At 44.2% G+C, this 14,433-nt stretch overlaps 1 protein-coding gene across 4 annotated transcripts in view; it reads right to left on the minus strand.

Moving 5' to 3' along the window:
* The window catches only part of Card11 (caspase recruitment domain family member 11), a 113,755-nt gene that overhangs the window by 24,693 nt on the left and 74,629 nt on the right, over positions 1-14,433 (minus strand). For all 4 annotated transcript variants that reach the window (XM_047532684.1, XM_047532681.1, XM_047532683.1 and 1 more), the window contains 4 exons: positions 7,046-7,333; positions 4,952-5,089; positions 3,553-3,878; positions 508-687 (listed from right to left, as the gene is read on the minus strand). In XM_047532684.1, coding sequence (XP_047388640.1) covers positions 508-687; positions 3,553-3,878; positions 4,952-5,089; positions 7,046-7,244 — 843 coding nt within the window. In that variant the 5' untranslated portion in view covers positions 7,245-7,333. The remainder of the gene's footprint in view (positions 1-507; positions 688-3,552; positions 3,879-4,951; positions 5,090-7,045; positions 7,334-14,433) is intronic.

The following is a 14,433-nucleotide window of genomic DNA, read 5'->3' on the forward strand; positions in this document are numbered from 1 at the left end:
TGGAAATATCAGTTCGCCCGCTCTGATAAACCAGGCTCAGCCTCAGCTAGGAAACGGAGCCACAAGCCCCAGGGCGCAGTCCTGGGGCATCGCTCTGGAGAAAGCAGAGCGGGACACATATTTTTTTCCTTCTCTGCAGATGCACTTTGGAATATGACTCCTCAGGGATGTCCCCCTCCATGCAGACATGATTCTGAGATGACCAAGATGGGAGGCCCTTGCAGAGGGCATGGTTGAGTTTTTTGGAATCTTTAAGGGCAAGGGGGTTTCCTGATCCACTTTTTCCTCAGCACCAGGGCATTGATTTCCACAGAGTGCTTTCGCAGAGTGCTTCCAGGAAGGAAAAGTGTTTTTAAGTATGATCTCCCACAAGGGGACATCCCTGACAAGGGGTGGCTTAGTCACCCCCACTTCACAGAGGAGGAGTGCGATGCCTAGGGATGGCTGGGTCATGTGCGGTCAGCAAGCTGAGGCCCTGGACTCACACCCGGGCAGGTGCGCCCTCACCTGTATGATGGACTGCAGCTCCTGGATCTTGGTCTTCAGCATCTCGTTCTCCCGCTCCAATTCCAGCACCTGCTCCTTCTTGGGCCGATTCTCAATGTCGTTCTTTAGTTTCAGCGACTGGTTTCTCTCCAGCTTACACTCCTCCTCCATCTTATTCAATCGGTGCTTCAGTTGGTCAATCTGCCACACCCAGAGGGTGAGGGGGAGAATGCAGTTGGCAAGACACGAAGAGGCAAGGCTTCTCCAGATCCCCCGGGGCTTCCAGCATAAGCTGGGTTCTCCCCACTCCCCGCCTCCGGCTGGTGATGGGGAAGAGCTCACAGAAACTTTCTGCAGTAAAACTCCAGCATCTCCTCGTGGTGGGAGAGTTCCCGACGAGTTAGTTTAGAATACTTCTACAGAGTGGTCCCTCAGAAAATTCTCTCAGGAAAATTTGTGGGTGACAGATTAGGAAACCCAAGCTGGTGTCTCCCCCGGATATGGTACTGATTTCAGTGGTCTTTTATGATGGGTTTCAAACAGATCCCTGGAACTCAGGGATTTCCCTGAAGACCCACCAGGGTGATGGAAGGTGATCCCTGAGAAGCCAGGGATCTGGCCACCACCCTGACTCCGTTCCTCGGAGCAGCTCTGTCTTTGTCCTCTTGGAATTCACACAAGACTTTATCTGAACACACTGCACTACTGCTAAAAACAACGCGACCAAAAGCAGCTGGAAACTCACTGGATCCTAAGTCCTCGGGATCTCTGGCCTAAAGGTCCTGCCTGGATTTAGCGCCAGGAAGAGTGGTCTCCTGGAGAAGCAGCAGCTGCGTCTGAGAAGCATGACTGCAGACGTGCCGAGCGTCACCCTCAAGAGTTTAGCATCGGGAACGGGGGCCAGCAGATGTCCTGAGCCTTGGTGACTAAGCTTCGCTGCTTCCCCAAGCTGACTGACCTTGGTAAAGCACTTCACTCGAGGGCTGCAAGGAAGGGAGACGCCAAAGGAGTAGGTGTCATTTTTCAAATCTAGGCTTGTGGGGAGAACCATCTTAAGAAATCTGGCAGGTAGAGGGTGGTGGCTTTAGCAAGGAAAGGGCTGCTACTGAGCAGTGTGGCCTGAGATGCTGGAGAAAGAGGCACACAGGGCAGCAGCCTGGGGCAGAGAAACGACCTAGGGACTCAGCTGGCTGATGTTCTTTCAATCCTACACACACTTTCTCATTATTAATATATCTTCAGGGAAACATTATACAGGAGAAAGTTCTAAGAGATAAACTTTCTAAGTTAACTTGCTGCAGCACAGAAAGCTCTCCTCTGGCCATGCAAAACAAATTCCCCTTCAGTGCCTTTGAAGATCAACCGAAGCATCCTGGACAGGGGCAGATCCGCAGTCCCACAGGGTACAGAGCTTACTCTGCCAAAAACATAGGGTGCAGCACCTCAACAATCCTAGGGCACAGGTTCTATCTTCTTTATCACCACCAGCAAATAAAAACTGAGGCCAATAGCCAAGTAAGTGGTGGAGCCAGAAGCCAAAATTTGAACTCAAATCCACTGAACTTCACAGCTGAAGTGCTTAGCTGAAATGCTCTACAGCCATGTTACTCAATTCCCATTTTTTTTTTTTTTTTTTTTTTTTTTTTTTTTTTTTGCGGTGCTGGGGATTGAACCCAGGGCCTTGTGCTTTCAAGGCAAGCACTCTACCAACTGAGCTATCTCCCCAGCCCTTCCCATGATTTCTTGAGGATTGTTTACTGATCTGACTGCCTCACTAAATTGTAAGTGACCCGAGGAGAGCTCTGGTTATTTATCCCCAAGTCCCCCACAGTGCTTAGCACAGTGCCTTACATGTGGCAGGTGCTTAATAAATATTCCAAGTCTATTTCCATCCAGAAGCCAGAGTGATCCTTCTAAGATATAAATCAGCTGTCACTCCCCAGCTCTCTATCCTTCAGTGACTTCCCATCACAGCTAGAATAAATTCCAAATTTCGTACTGTGTCCCCGTGATCTGGACCCTGGTCACCTCTCCCACCTTCTTTTTGTTACACCACTGGCTCATTTGACTCTAGCCCCACTGGCTCCCTGGTGTTACCCCAAACAAACAAATAAACAAAAAACTCACAAGCTTCCTCTCTACTCCTACTAGGGGCCTTCATATCTGCTTTTCCTCTGACTTTTCAGGTTCCCTCCCTTTCTTCAGATCCTTGCTTGGGTGTCCCCTTCTTTCCTGACCACCCTAGATAGAACAGCACCGCTCACTCCCTGCCCTCATGCTGTCTTCTCTTCTTGATAGCACTCAAACTATTTGTGTGTTTGTTTTCTCATTATAACGTAAGTTCCATGACGGCAAGACCTCAGTCTTGAGACATATATTACCAGAAAAGAGCTGATGCAGGGTGGTACTCAATAAATAGAAGAAACGAATGAAGCAAATTCCTTTCTCTTTGTGCATTTAAGAGGCAAACTCATTAATCACGTCAATCATTTGGCTGGTAGGTCGTTCACTAGAAAATGCACTGGTTTTCCCACTATGCCAAGAACCATGCTGAACTTTGGGGATACAAGCATGATGGACAAGAGTCCTAGCCCTGAGAATTCATTCCCTAGGAGCAGGGAAGCTCATTTCCTTACTAATTTTTCTAAGCATCATGGTCTGGGGCCCTGGGTCTTGTACTTCTCCTTTCGCCACTGAAAACCTAATTTCCCATTTATTTCAATTCTCACCTCGGTGGGCTCGGAGCCGAGGAAGCAGCCTGCACATGCGCAGAGCATGCACAGGGAGGCTCAAGGTAGCATTAAGCCCCACTGTATCTTTATGCGCAAGTCTGCACTTTTGCACGGAGAGGATTTAGTCCGCTGAGCCCCAGGCACTAAGCCCTAGTGGGTCTGCGCACGCATGCGCGCATGGTAGATCTGGAAGCCTGGAGTCACTGGCTCCTCAGTACCCTCCCCAGTACTGGGACGTGAAGGGAGGGTGTGTGTGTGTGTGTGTGCGCACGTTGGGGTTGTGAGGCCCTGCCCCCCCTTGGCTCAGCCTGGCCAGGAGCCCCCGAGCTCCTACCTCGAGCTGCAGGTCCCGGCTCCGCATCACCGCCATGTTTTTCTCTTCGCTGAGCTGGGCGTAGCGCATGGCTAAGGTGTAGTTATCGTCCTTGACCTTGACCAGCTCCTCGTTGTAGCTGTCCCGCTCCTCCTTCATCTTGTAGTACCGCTCCTGGAAGGTCAGCAGCTCCACCCGGGTCAGCGTCAGCTGCTTCTTCTCATCCTCCAGCTGCCGCGCCTTGGCCAGCAGCTCGCACCGCTGCAGGTCCTTGGCCTTCATCTGCTGCTGCAGCTTGATGACCTCATTCATCAGAAAGTGCGTGAGGCCCTCGTGGCCCTCCTCCACTGCAGAGAGGGACACGCCGTCAGGCCTGAGGACCCGGCAGGGCAAGGAGGAGGTTCCGGGGGCGTGGCAGGTGATAGTCTGATAGTCGGTCACCCATTCACTTGCAACATTTTACTGGGCTCTTACTATCCATTAGGCATTGGGGACTCAAGGTGAGCAAAATAGTGGAAAAAACGCACAAGTCTAATTAGACTTCTTCAAAAGGAAAAGACATAGGCTGCCCTGAGAATTTACAGTGAGGGACCAGGTCCAGTCTGGTAGGCAGAGGGGTTGGAGAAGGCCCCTGATGGTTAAGCCAAAATGTTCAGTTCAGGAGGGGAAAAGCATTCCAGGAAGGTGGAATGACATTGCCAAGGTCACCTGGGGAGGAGAGAAGGGTCTTGGCAAGTTTCAGGAACTAAAGGAAGACCAAAGCGGCTGAGGCCACAGAGGGAAGAGAAAGGGCAGGGGACGGGTGGGGAGGAGAGGAGAGAAGAGAGGGGAGAGGGAGGAAGGGCAGAAAGAGAAGGCTGGGAGTCTCAGCGGGGACTAGGGTGTTCGGGTCCTTGGGGGTCTCATTAAAGACCTGACTCTTAAGAGACACAATGGAAAACCACTGAAGGGTTTTGGGCAGGAGAGCGGCATGAGGGCATGAGAACGGAGACCACACTGGAGCAGACCAGGAGCGGATGGAGCGGTGGATGGGACTGGGGAGACTGGACTGGAGTCAGGGAGAAGACCGAAAAAATGTTTAGGAAGGAAGAGGAAGAAGATGAGATGCCCAAGGACTCTGGCCCATGGGACACTGGAAAGAGAGCAGAGAAGGCCAGGAAAAGATCCAGAGGCAGAGTGAACTTCTGACCTGCCCCCGCACCATTCACGGGGATGCTCCACCAACACTCACGTCTCTTGGCCCCTGCTTCAGTTTGTCCCTGTCACCTAACCTTCATCACCAGGCGCACTGCATGGACAGCCCAGAATCCCATATGTCACGGACTTGGAGCCTTAAAATGGTCCCACAGTGGGATACACCCACCCACCCACACACACTCCTTCTTAGAGTCCAGGTATTCCCGATGGCCAAGTTGCTTACCCACAATGGTGGAGAATCTCCGGGTGGGCTCCTTCCCAGTCACCAGCTTGTACAGTTCTGGGTAGTAAAATTCCAGGCTCTCCAAGAAGACCACATAGCCTCTTTGCCCTTTGGTGTGTAGAATGTCCAATAGTCGGCCTACAGGAAAGACCACATCACTCCATGAGAAGAAGAATACGTGTCTGACTGGACACAAGTCTCCATGTCCAGTCTCATCCTGGACTGACTGCTCTCAGTGAGCTCTAAGAAGACTCTCGCCATGTTCTGCCATTCTTGGGCTGTCTCATGGAATCCATATGATGTGAATCAAAGGGCCAGGCCCTCAGCAGGGATAGAGTGAGTGCCCCCTTCCTTTCTCTAAAAATTGCTAGAACTGGGATGAATGGAATTGCAGCCACAGGAACCCAGCAGAACTTCCCAATGGACCAGCGCTGAAATGAGCCATCTAAGCCTCAGCTTTTCTGGTTGGAGGAGGTTAGAAGTGCAGGGAATCATACATGTTTCTTTGTGATTCAGAGCAGGAAAACAACCATGTGCGTGGGAAACTAGGAGAACTCATAAGAAAGAGGCATGGCTCCCTGCTCTTTGGGATTATCACAGAGTCTGGAAACATCTTTATCCTAGATGCAATCTGCCAGCAACTTCCAGTTTCCATCTACTTTCTGTGGTTTAGATGTTATTTGTCCCTCAAAGATTCATGTGTTGGGAACTTGGTCCTCGGTGTGGTGAAACTAGGAGTGGAGACCTTTAAAAAATGGGACCTAGAGGTCAGTCCATAGATCCTTCGGAGGTGTGCTCTTGGAAAGGCTTGTGGGATCTCAGTCTTTCTCTGGCTTCCTGTTAGGCAATGTGATCTCTTCCTTCCTTATTCCTGCCATGACGTCACGCAGCCAAGAGGGTCCTCCCCAGTGCTGAGTTGATACTAGTGCTGTGTGCCCTCAGACTTCTAAACCTGTGAGCTAAATTAACCTCTTTTCTTTACGAAGTTGTCTTGTGTCAGTTATTTTGTTGTAGTTACAAAAAAACAGATGAATTCCACTTATGTTTTATACTTCATGTCCCTTCCTTAAACTTTTATTTTCAGATATTTCTTCCACTTAGGTCCTAACACTCTACCTTTTCTCTAGGACAGACATGATAAATTTTCTCTAGGGTCAATCCTGATTGTTTGGGGAAACTGCCTGGAGCACTGTATTAAGAAGGATTCCAAAGTTATATCCAAGCTTGGTGGGAAAACAACATGGTGATTAAGGATGTCTGCTGTGCATACAGAAGAACGTCAAGGCATGTGAACCACTTGCCAGCCATGCTGTGGGACACTGACTTCCAAGCCTCTTAAACTGTCCCACAGAAAGAAATACATTTTACACCATGATCTAGTAGTGCCCATAGACAAGGATAAGTATGGAAGCATCTGTGTACATGCTAAACAACTAAACTAAAACAAGTTCCACGAACACACTACCTTTACTGTGTATGGTAAAGTCCCACAGCACTGCCTACCCCCTTCCCCCACCTGCCACCACCAGGCACTCTAGAAAAAAGTCTGAGGACCCCTTTCCAGAATAATCTTTTTAAGCAAATTAAATACATCAGGTTACAAAGGAAACCAATTGTAATAAAACCCAGTTATCAAATATTACACAAATTTGCTATCTAGTAATAGATGTATTTCTTTGTTAATGCATTAAATAACGAGATCTCTGGGCAGGTCTAATAAGTACTGCGATTTCAACAGAAAGGAGTGCAAATGCTATTTGAAGCCATCTGCAAGGCTGTAATGTGACAGAGAGATACCTGTCATTTTTACCATTGACAGTCAGAGGTTACACATGGCTGCTGCGGTCACCTGCAGTCCTTCGTCATTGAAGGCAAGGCTAAATTTCAATTTAAGTTTGTAAAATCAAGATGTAATTCCACCCTGTCCCCAAGTTCATGGATCCTCTGAGTTCTATCCACCGACAGCTTCCCGAGGGGACAGGAGGGGGCAGTGGCCTCTAGACGTCTCCATTTTGGCAAGGTTAAGTGGAAGGTAGTCCCGTTGCCGCCTCAGGGGGTGGCCCGCGCTCCTCCCCCGCAGCGCGCCAGCCTCACCTGCCCGGTTGATCTTGGACGGCAGCATGGGAGCGTTAAGCACTTCATCTTCATCTTGCTCGTCGATGACCTTGCACTGGCGCAGGTAAGGGGTGAGCTTGGCCGGGTTGATGTAGCGACTCAGCATGTGGCGGTTGCATTCCACGTTGTCCCAGAGGGCGTCCTCCTCGTCCTTGAGGGTCTCCATGTCCTCATCCATCGTCTGCCCGCCTCCTGGCCCGCATAAACCCTGGTGTGTCAATCAAAGAGCCTCCCAGGACCTCTCACGGACGGCCTCTGCAGGGGTCTCTGCAATATATTGTTAAGTTTAAAAAAAAAAAAAGTACAGTAAAGTATCTATGGCATTTTACCTTTTATCTGAGAACAGATATATATCTGTTCATATATATATTCCTTATATACTAAACATAAACAATGGAAGGATAAGCCATAAAATTTTTAAAAGGTTTTTTATAGGGAGAGGGAAAATGCTGCTATTGGAGTTAGCTCTCTTCCAAGTTTCTATCTTACTAAGAATATATCTTTCTCAAAACAACACAAAACTATTTATTTTTTAAATTTCACATAAGTGCCAGGATGATACTGGTATACAGGTTTTCTTTTTCATCTTGCTTTCTTCCCAGCCCCACCCCATGTTGTTTTGAGATTTACCTCCGTGGATACACACCGATCTAATTCATTCATTTAAAAAAAAAAACAGTTTTAATGAGATATAACTCATGTACCATACAATTGCCAATTTAAAGCACACAATTCAATGTTTTTTAATGCACTCATGGGCTGTGCAGTAATCACTACAGCCTAATATTTTAGCATATATTTTTTTCCCTCTGTAAAAGAAACCACAGATCTATTAGCAATTGCTTCTGATTTCTTCCCACCCCTCCCTCTCTGGCAACCACTAATCAATTTACTTTCTCTCTATGGATTTGCCTATTCTGGACATATAATATATACAGAGACTCATACAATACATGGTCTTTGTGACCGACTTCTTTTGGCATAATATTTTCAAGTTTTATCCACTTTCATATTTTTTAAAAAACAGCTTTATTGAGATATAATTCATGTGCCTTACAATTTACTTTAAATGTATGTAATTCCATGGTTCACAGCATTGTGCAACCGTCACCACAAGCAATTTAAAAACATTTTCATCATTTCAAGAAGAAACCCCATACTTATCAGCCATTCTTCATTTCCCTCAAGTACCCTAGTCCCAGGCAACCACTAATCCAATTTCTGTCTTTACGGATTGGTCTTTCTGGGATGTTCCATACCAATGAAATCATGCATTAGTAGGTTGTTGGTTTTTTTTTTTTTTTTTTTAATTTTGTGACTGGCTTCTTTCACTTTGCATAATGTTCTCAAGGTTGGGTCATGTTCTAGCACGTGTCTGTACTTCATTTTTTAAAAAATATTGCCAAATGATTTTTCCTTCTAGGGATATGACACATTTTGTTTATCCTTTCATTGGCTGGTGGACATTTGAGTTTTTTTTTTTTTTGTCTATTCTGAACAATACTGCTATGAACATTCATGTACAAGCTTTCATGTGGGTATATGTTTTTATTTCCCCTGAATAGAGAGAAGTGGCATTCCTAAGTCATATGGTACCTCTGTGTTTCCACTGAGGAACTGCTAACCAGCTTTCCAAAGCAGCTGCACTGTTTTACAGGCCCACCAGCAATATCTGACAGCTCCAGTTTCTTCCCCTTCTTGTTACCACTTGATCAGGTCTGTCTTTTCCATTGTAGCCATCCTATTGGAGTGAAGGTGTATCTCACTGTGGTCTTGATTTGCATTTTCCTAATGACTTATGAGATGCATCTTTTCATGTGCATATTGGTCGTTTGCAAAGAGAAACATCTATTCAAATCCTTTGCCCATATCAAAACAGTTTGCTGTCTTTTCATTATGAGATGTAGGAATTCTTTATATATTCTGGATGCGAGTCCTGGATCGGATAGGTGACTTGCAGATATTTCTCCTCTTGTCACTTGTCTTTCCACTTTCTTAAAGACAATGTTGGTAATGCAGAAGCTTGAAATTTTGTGTAGTTCAATTTGCTTACATTTTTTTCTTTTTGCACTTGTTTCTGACATGCATCAAAAAATCACTGTGTGACTCAAAGTGGTGAAAAAGCGGTGAAGATTTACTCCTATTTTTTTCTTAGAGTTTTATACATTAGCTCTTACATTCAGGCCTATGATCCATTTTGAGTTTGTGTGTGTGTGTGTGAAGTAGGGGTCCAAGTTCATTCTTTTATGTGTGGATACCTGGTCACTCCAGCACGATTCTTTCCCATTTAATGATCTTGGCACCTGTATTTAAAAGTCAACTGACTATTAATGTAAAGGTTTGTTTCTGGACTCTCAATTCTATTCTATTGATTTCTATGTCTATCTTTGTGCTAGTACCATGTTGTCTTGATTACTATAGATTTGTACTATGTTTTGAAGTTGGGAAACACACTCCAACCTTATTCTCTTTCAAGATTGTTTTGGCTTTACAGTTTCATACATAAGTTTTAGAATTACTATCAATTTCTGCAAAAAAGGCATCTGGTATTTTGATAGTGAATTCATTGAATATATATGTAGATTGGTTTGGGGAGTATTGCTATCTAACAATATTAAGTCTTCTGTCCATGAAGGGGGGTATCTTTCCATGTATTTAAATCTTTAATTTCTTTCAGCAATGTTTTATAGTTTTCAGCATATGCTATAGTTTCGATGTGAGTGTTGCCTAAAGGTCTGTATATAAAGGTTTGGGAGGTGCTATGGAACTAAGTGCTATGGTGCTAAGGAGGTTCTTAGGTCACTGGGGACGTGTCATCAAAAGAGATTATGGGCCCTGTCCATCCTCTGTTCCCTCTCTGTTTCCTGACTCAAGGTATTACTACTCACACTGACATGCCCTTCCAACAAGATGCGCTGCCCTCACCAGAGGCCCAAACCAATGGGGCCACCAGTCTTGGACTTGAACTTTCAGAACTGCATGCCGTAACAAACCTCTCTGTCTCTACTTCATAAGTAGTCTGTGTCAGGTATTTTATGATAGTGGCAGAAAACTTACTAATACAGTATGCAAGTCTTGCACTTATTTTGTTAAATTTGGTCCTCAGTATTTCATCAATGACATTATGAATGGGAATTGCTTTCTTAATTTCATTTGTGAAACATTCTGTGCTGATATATAGATATATAATTAATTTTGGCACATTGATCTTATATTCTATAATCTTGCTGAAATCATTTATTAGTTTTAATAGTTTGTTAGAAGATGCCTTATGCTTTTCTCTATGTAAGAGCATGTTACCTGCAAATAGAGATAATTGTACTTCTATCTGTCCAATCTGGATGCCATTTTTTTTCTCTCCTTTTCACCTATTTGCCCTGCCTAGACCTCCAGTACATTGTTGTGTAGAAATGAAGAGTGAACATTCTCATCTTGGTCTTGATCTTAGGGGGAAAGCATCCAGTCCCTCACCAATAAGTATGATGTTAGATATGTAGCTTTTTAAATTTTAATGGATGTCCTTTATCAGGTTAAGAAAGTTCCCTGACACTCCTGGTTTGTTGAATGTTTTTATCACAAAAGGGTGCTTGATTTTGAAGTCAGCAAATGCTCTTTCTGTATCTACATAGATTATCATGTGGTTTTGTTTTTTATTCTATGCGTATGGTATGCTATATTAACTGATTTTCAGATGTTAATAAACCTCATATTCCTAGGAAATCCCACTTAGTCATGGTGCATACTTCTTTATATGTGTTTCTGGATTCAATTTCCTAGTTTTTTTTTTTTAAAGAATTTTTGTGTGTGAATTCACAAGAGAGATTGGTGCATAGTTTTCTTTTGCTGGATGTCATTGTCTGGTTTTTATACCAGGGTAATTAATACTGGCTTTATAGAATGAATTGGGAAGTGTTTCTGTCCAACTTTTTGAAGATTTAGTACTCATTTTTCTCCTATTTAGTAGAATTTACAAGTGAAAACATCTGGACATGAGCTCTTTTTTGTAAGTAGTTATTATTTTTAGGGATTCAGTTTCTTTCTTTATCCTGGGCCTGTTTGTATGTCCTGTTTTTCTTGAGCCAGCTGCAGCGGTTAAAGTCGTTCTAATGTCCAGGTCACCTACGTTACCTAACCTACCAACAACAATTGTTCATGGTTTCCTGCATGATCCTTTTTAATGCCTATAAGGTCAGCTATACTGTCCCCTGTTTCATTTATGATTTTGGTAATTTGAGCCTTCTTTTTTTCTTAGTCCAGCTAAAAGTTTGTCAGTGTGGTTGATATTTCAAAGACCCAACTTTTGCTTTCATTGATTTTTTTTCTTTCTTTTCTGCTCTTGGATCCATTTATTTCTGCCCCAGTCTTTATTATTTTCTTCTTTCTGCTCATTTTGGGTTTAGTTAGCTCTTCTTTTTCTACCTTTGCCAGGTGGGAAGGTGAGTTATTTATTTGAGATCTTCTTCCCTTTTGGTATCGGCATTGATGGCTATGATTTTTCCTCTGAGCACTGCTTTACTTGCATCCTATGCATTTTGATATGTTGTGTTTTCACAAACACATTTTTCTAATTTTAATTCCCTTGTGATTTTCCAGTTTCCCTTGTGATTTCTTCTTTGACCTATTGGGTATTTAGGAGAGTCTAATTTGCTCCCAGTTGTGAATTCCCCACATTTCTTTCTGTTATTGATCTCTAATTTAATTATGCTATGGTTGAAAAACATACTCTGGCTCTTGGTGTTTGTTTTTTGGTATGGAGGATTGATCCTAGGGGTATTCTATCACAGAGCTACATTTATGGCCCTTTCTAATTTTTATTTTGAGACAGGGTCTCTAAGTTGCTGAAGGTGACCTCAAACTTGCAATCCTCCTACCGGAGTCTCCTGAGTTCTGGGGATTATAGGCACATGCCACTGTGCCCAGTGAGGAAAATACACTCTGTATCATTGCAATACTTTCAAATTTATTAAGTCCTGTTTTCTGGCCCAGCAGATATCCTGGAGAATGTTTCATGTGTGTGCTTGAAAATATGTGTTGTTTTGTTGCTATCAGATGGAGAGCATTATAGATGTCCACTAGGTCTAATTTGTTTATAGTGTAGTTCAAATCTCCTATTTCTTTTTTTAATTTTTTTGCCTGGCTGTTCGACCCTTTATTGAAAGTAGGGTAATAAACTGTCCAACTATTATTGCTGAATTGTGTATTTCTCCCTCCAATTCTTTTAGTCTTTGCCTCATGTGTTTGGGCACTGTTAAGTGCACATAAGCTTATAACTGTTATAACTCCCTGGGGTAGTGACCATTTTATCATTATGAAATGTTCTTCTCTATCTCTAGTAATATTTTTGTTTTAAAGTCTATTTTGTCTGATATTGGTATAGTCATTTCAGTTCTTATGGTTGTTGCTAGCGTGATATATATCTTTCTGCCTTTTTCCTTTCAATCTTTTTATATCTTTGAATCTAAAGTATGTGTGTTATAGACAGCGTATAGATGATCTTTTTTAAAACATCCTACCTGACAATCTGACTTTTGATTGGTTTATCCTCTTTTTTTTTATTATTATACATTATTCCATTGTAAGAAAACACTACTTATCTATTCCCCTATTGCTGGGTATTTAATTTCCACCAGTTTTTTGCCTGAACATTTGGCACTATTTGTAACAGAAAGAATTGGAAACAACCTAATTATTCATCAGCAGGCATTTGTGATTCTTTTGTATTATACCAGGCATCCTTTTAAAAGAATGTAGTGACGTGAAGACATCCACAAGGCATGTTGTTAAGAAAACAAGTAAATTTTAGAATATATACAATATAAAATCAATTATATAATTTGAAACAAAGCAAGATTATAATTATATAGTTGTTGTATATCAAAAAGAGAGAGAAGGGGGAAAACGGAGAGGAGAGGGAAAAGGAGAAGAGAAACAAAAAGCAAGAGAGAACATTTGAAAGGATCTGGGAAGAGGAATGAGTTGGGAGGTCAGCGGTCAGCATTTTTCCAGGGTTTCACAAAAAGCACGCATCTATGGATGACTCGTGTAGTTGGGAAAAAAGTCATTAAGGGTAAAAGCCAAGTCTGGGGCAGTTGATCCGCCAGTGTCCAGTATTAACCTTCCTACTGCTGTGTCTCCAAAGGCCACAGCCTTGATGTCTTGTTGGAGCCAAATAAATGCCCTGGTCACCCTCAGGGCCAAGGAGGACCAATCCACAGGCCGAGCAGCAATGGCCGAATTCCCAGACCCAGACCTGTCATATGGCGCTAGAGAGAGGTGGAGGGTGTGTGTGTGTGTGCACTACGGGGGACTGAGCTAGAGGTGGCACGGGGCTGGGGGGCCAAGGAGGCTCGAGCTGGCTCATGGGGAAGCAGGGAGGTAGAAGCTGTGGGGTGGAGAAGGGGTGAGTGGGCACAGGAAGCTGTTCAGTGGAGCGAGGCTGCAGGGACCTGCGGTCGTGTGAGGAGTGGGGGCAGGGCTTGCCTTCCCTGGGACGTGACTCAGTTCCCATCCCCAGGAGCCTTGGCCTTGGCTCCTGGCTGGTGGGTGTCTGGTCCTTGTTTCAGGTCTTCAGTAACATTCCCTTTACTTGAGCTATTTTATGGGACTTTGTTCTGTGCAAAGAGCCACAAGGAAAGACACCTATGAGCTGTATGAGCAACAACTGGATTTACAGTGAGCAAAACAAGGATTCAGTCTCCATTCAGCTTTGCTCCATAGACCTAGATCCTCACCTCTTTGAGCTCTTTCTTATTTTTATCTATGTATTTATTTTTGTACCAGGGGTTGAACTCAAGGATGCTTAACCCCAGAGCCACACCCCCAGTTCTTTTTTGCATCTTTTTTACAGGTGGGGTCTCTCTGAGTTGCTTAGGCCTTGCTACATTGCTGAGGCTGGCTTTGAACTCGCAATCCTCCTGTCTCAGCCTCCTGAGCTACTGGATTACAGGTGTATGCCAACACACCCGGCTTCATTTTTTATATTTTGACAGATTCCCTTCTGGTGAAAACATTCCAAATCCCTTCTTTAGGCTTTCCTGAAATGATGGTCTAGAGTACACAATGATTATCTGAGTCACCCAGAACCTTCTTCTGCCATAGTTATGCCTAACCATAACTTAGTATCTGTCAATCTCCCGTCCCTCAGCCCCCCTCCCCTGTCTCTCCCCAGCCTCTGGTGACCGCCAGCTACTGTCAACCTAGATGAGAGCAACGTGTTTCGAGTCCACATGTGAGTGAGGCCATGTGGTCTTGTCTTTCTGTGCGTGGCTTATTTTCCTTAATGTGATGACCTTCCGTTATCTGAGTCCTTTGGTCAACACCTGGCACCACCTGGGTCACCTGAGAGTCTGCCCTCGGTCACCCGAATC

Source organism: Sciurus carolinensis, chromosome 18, assembly GCF_902686445.1.
Source record: "Sciurus carolinensis chromosome 18, mSciCar1.2, whole genome shotgun sequence".
NCBI classification, from domain to species: Eukaryota; Metazoa; Chordata; class Mammalia; order Rodentia; family Sciuridae; genus Sciurus; species Sciurus carolinensis.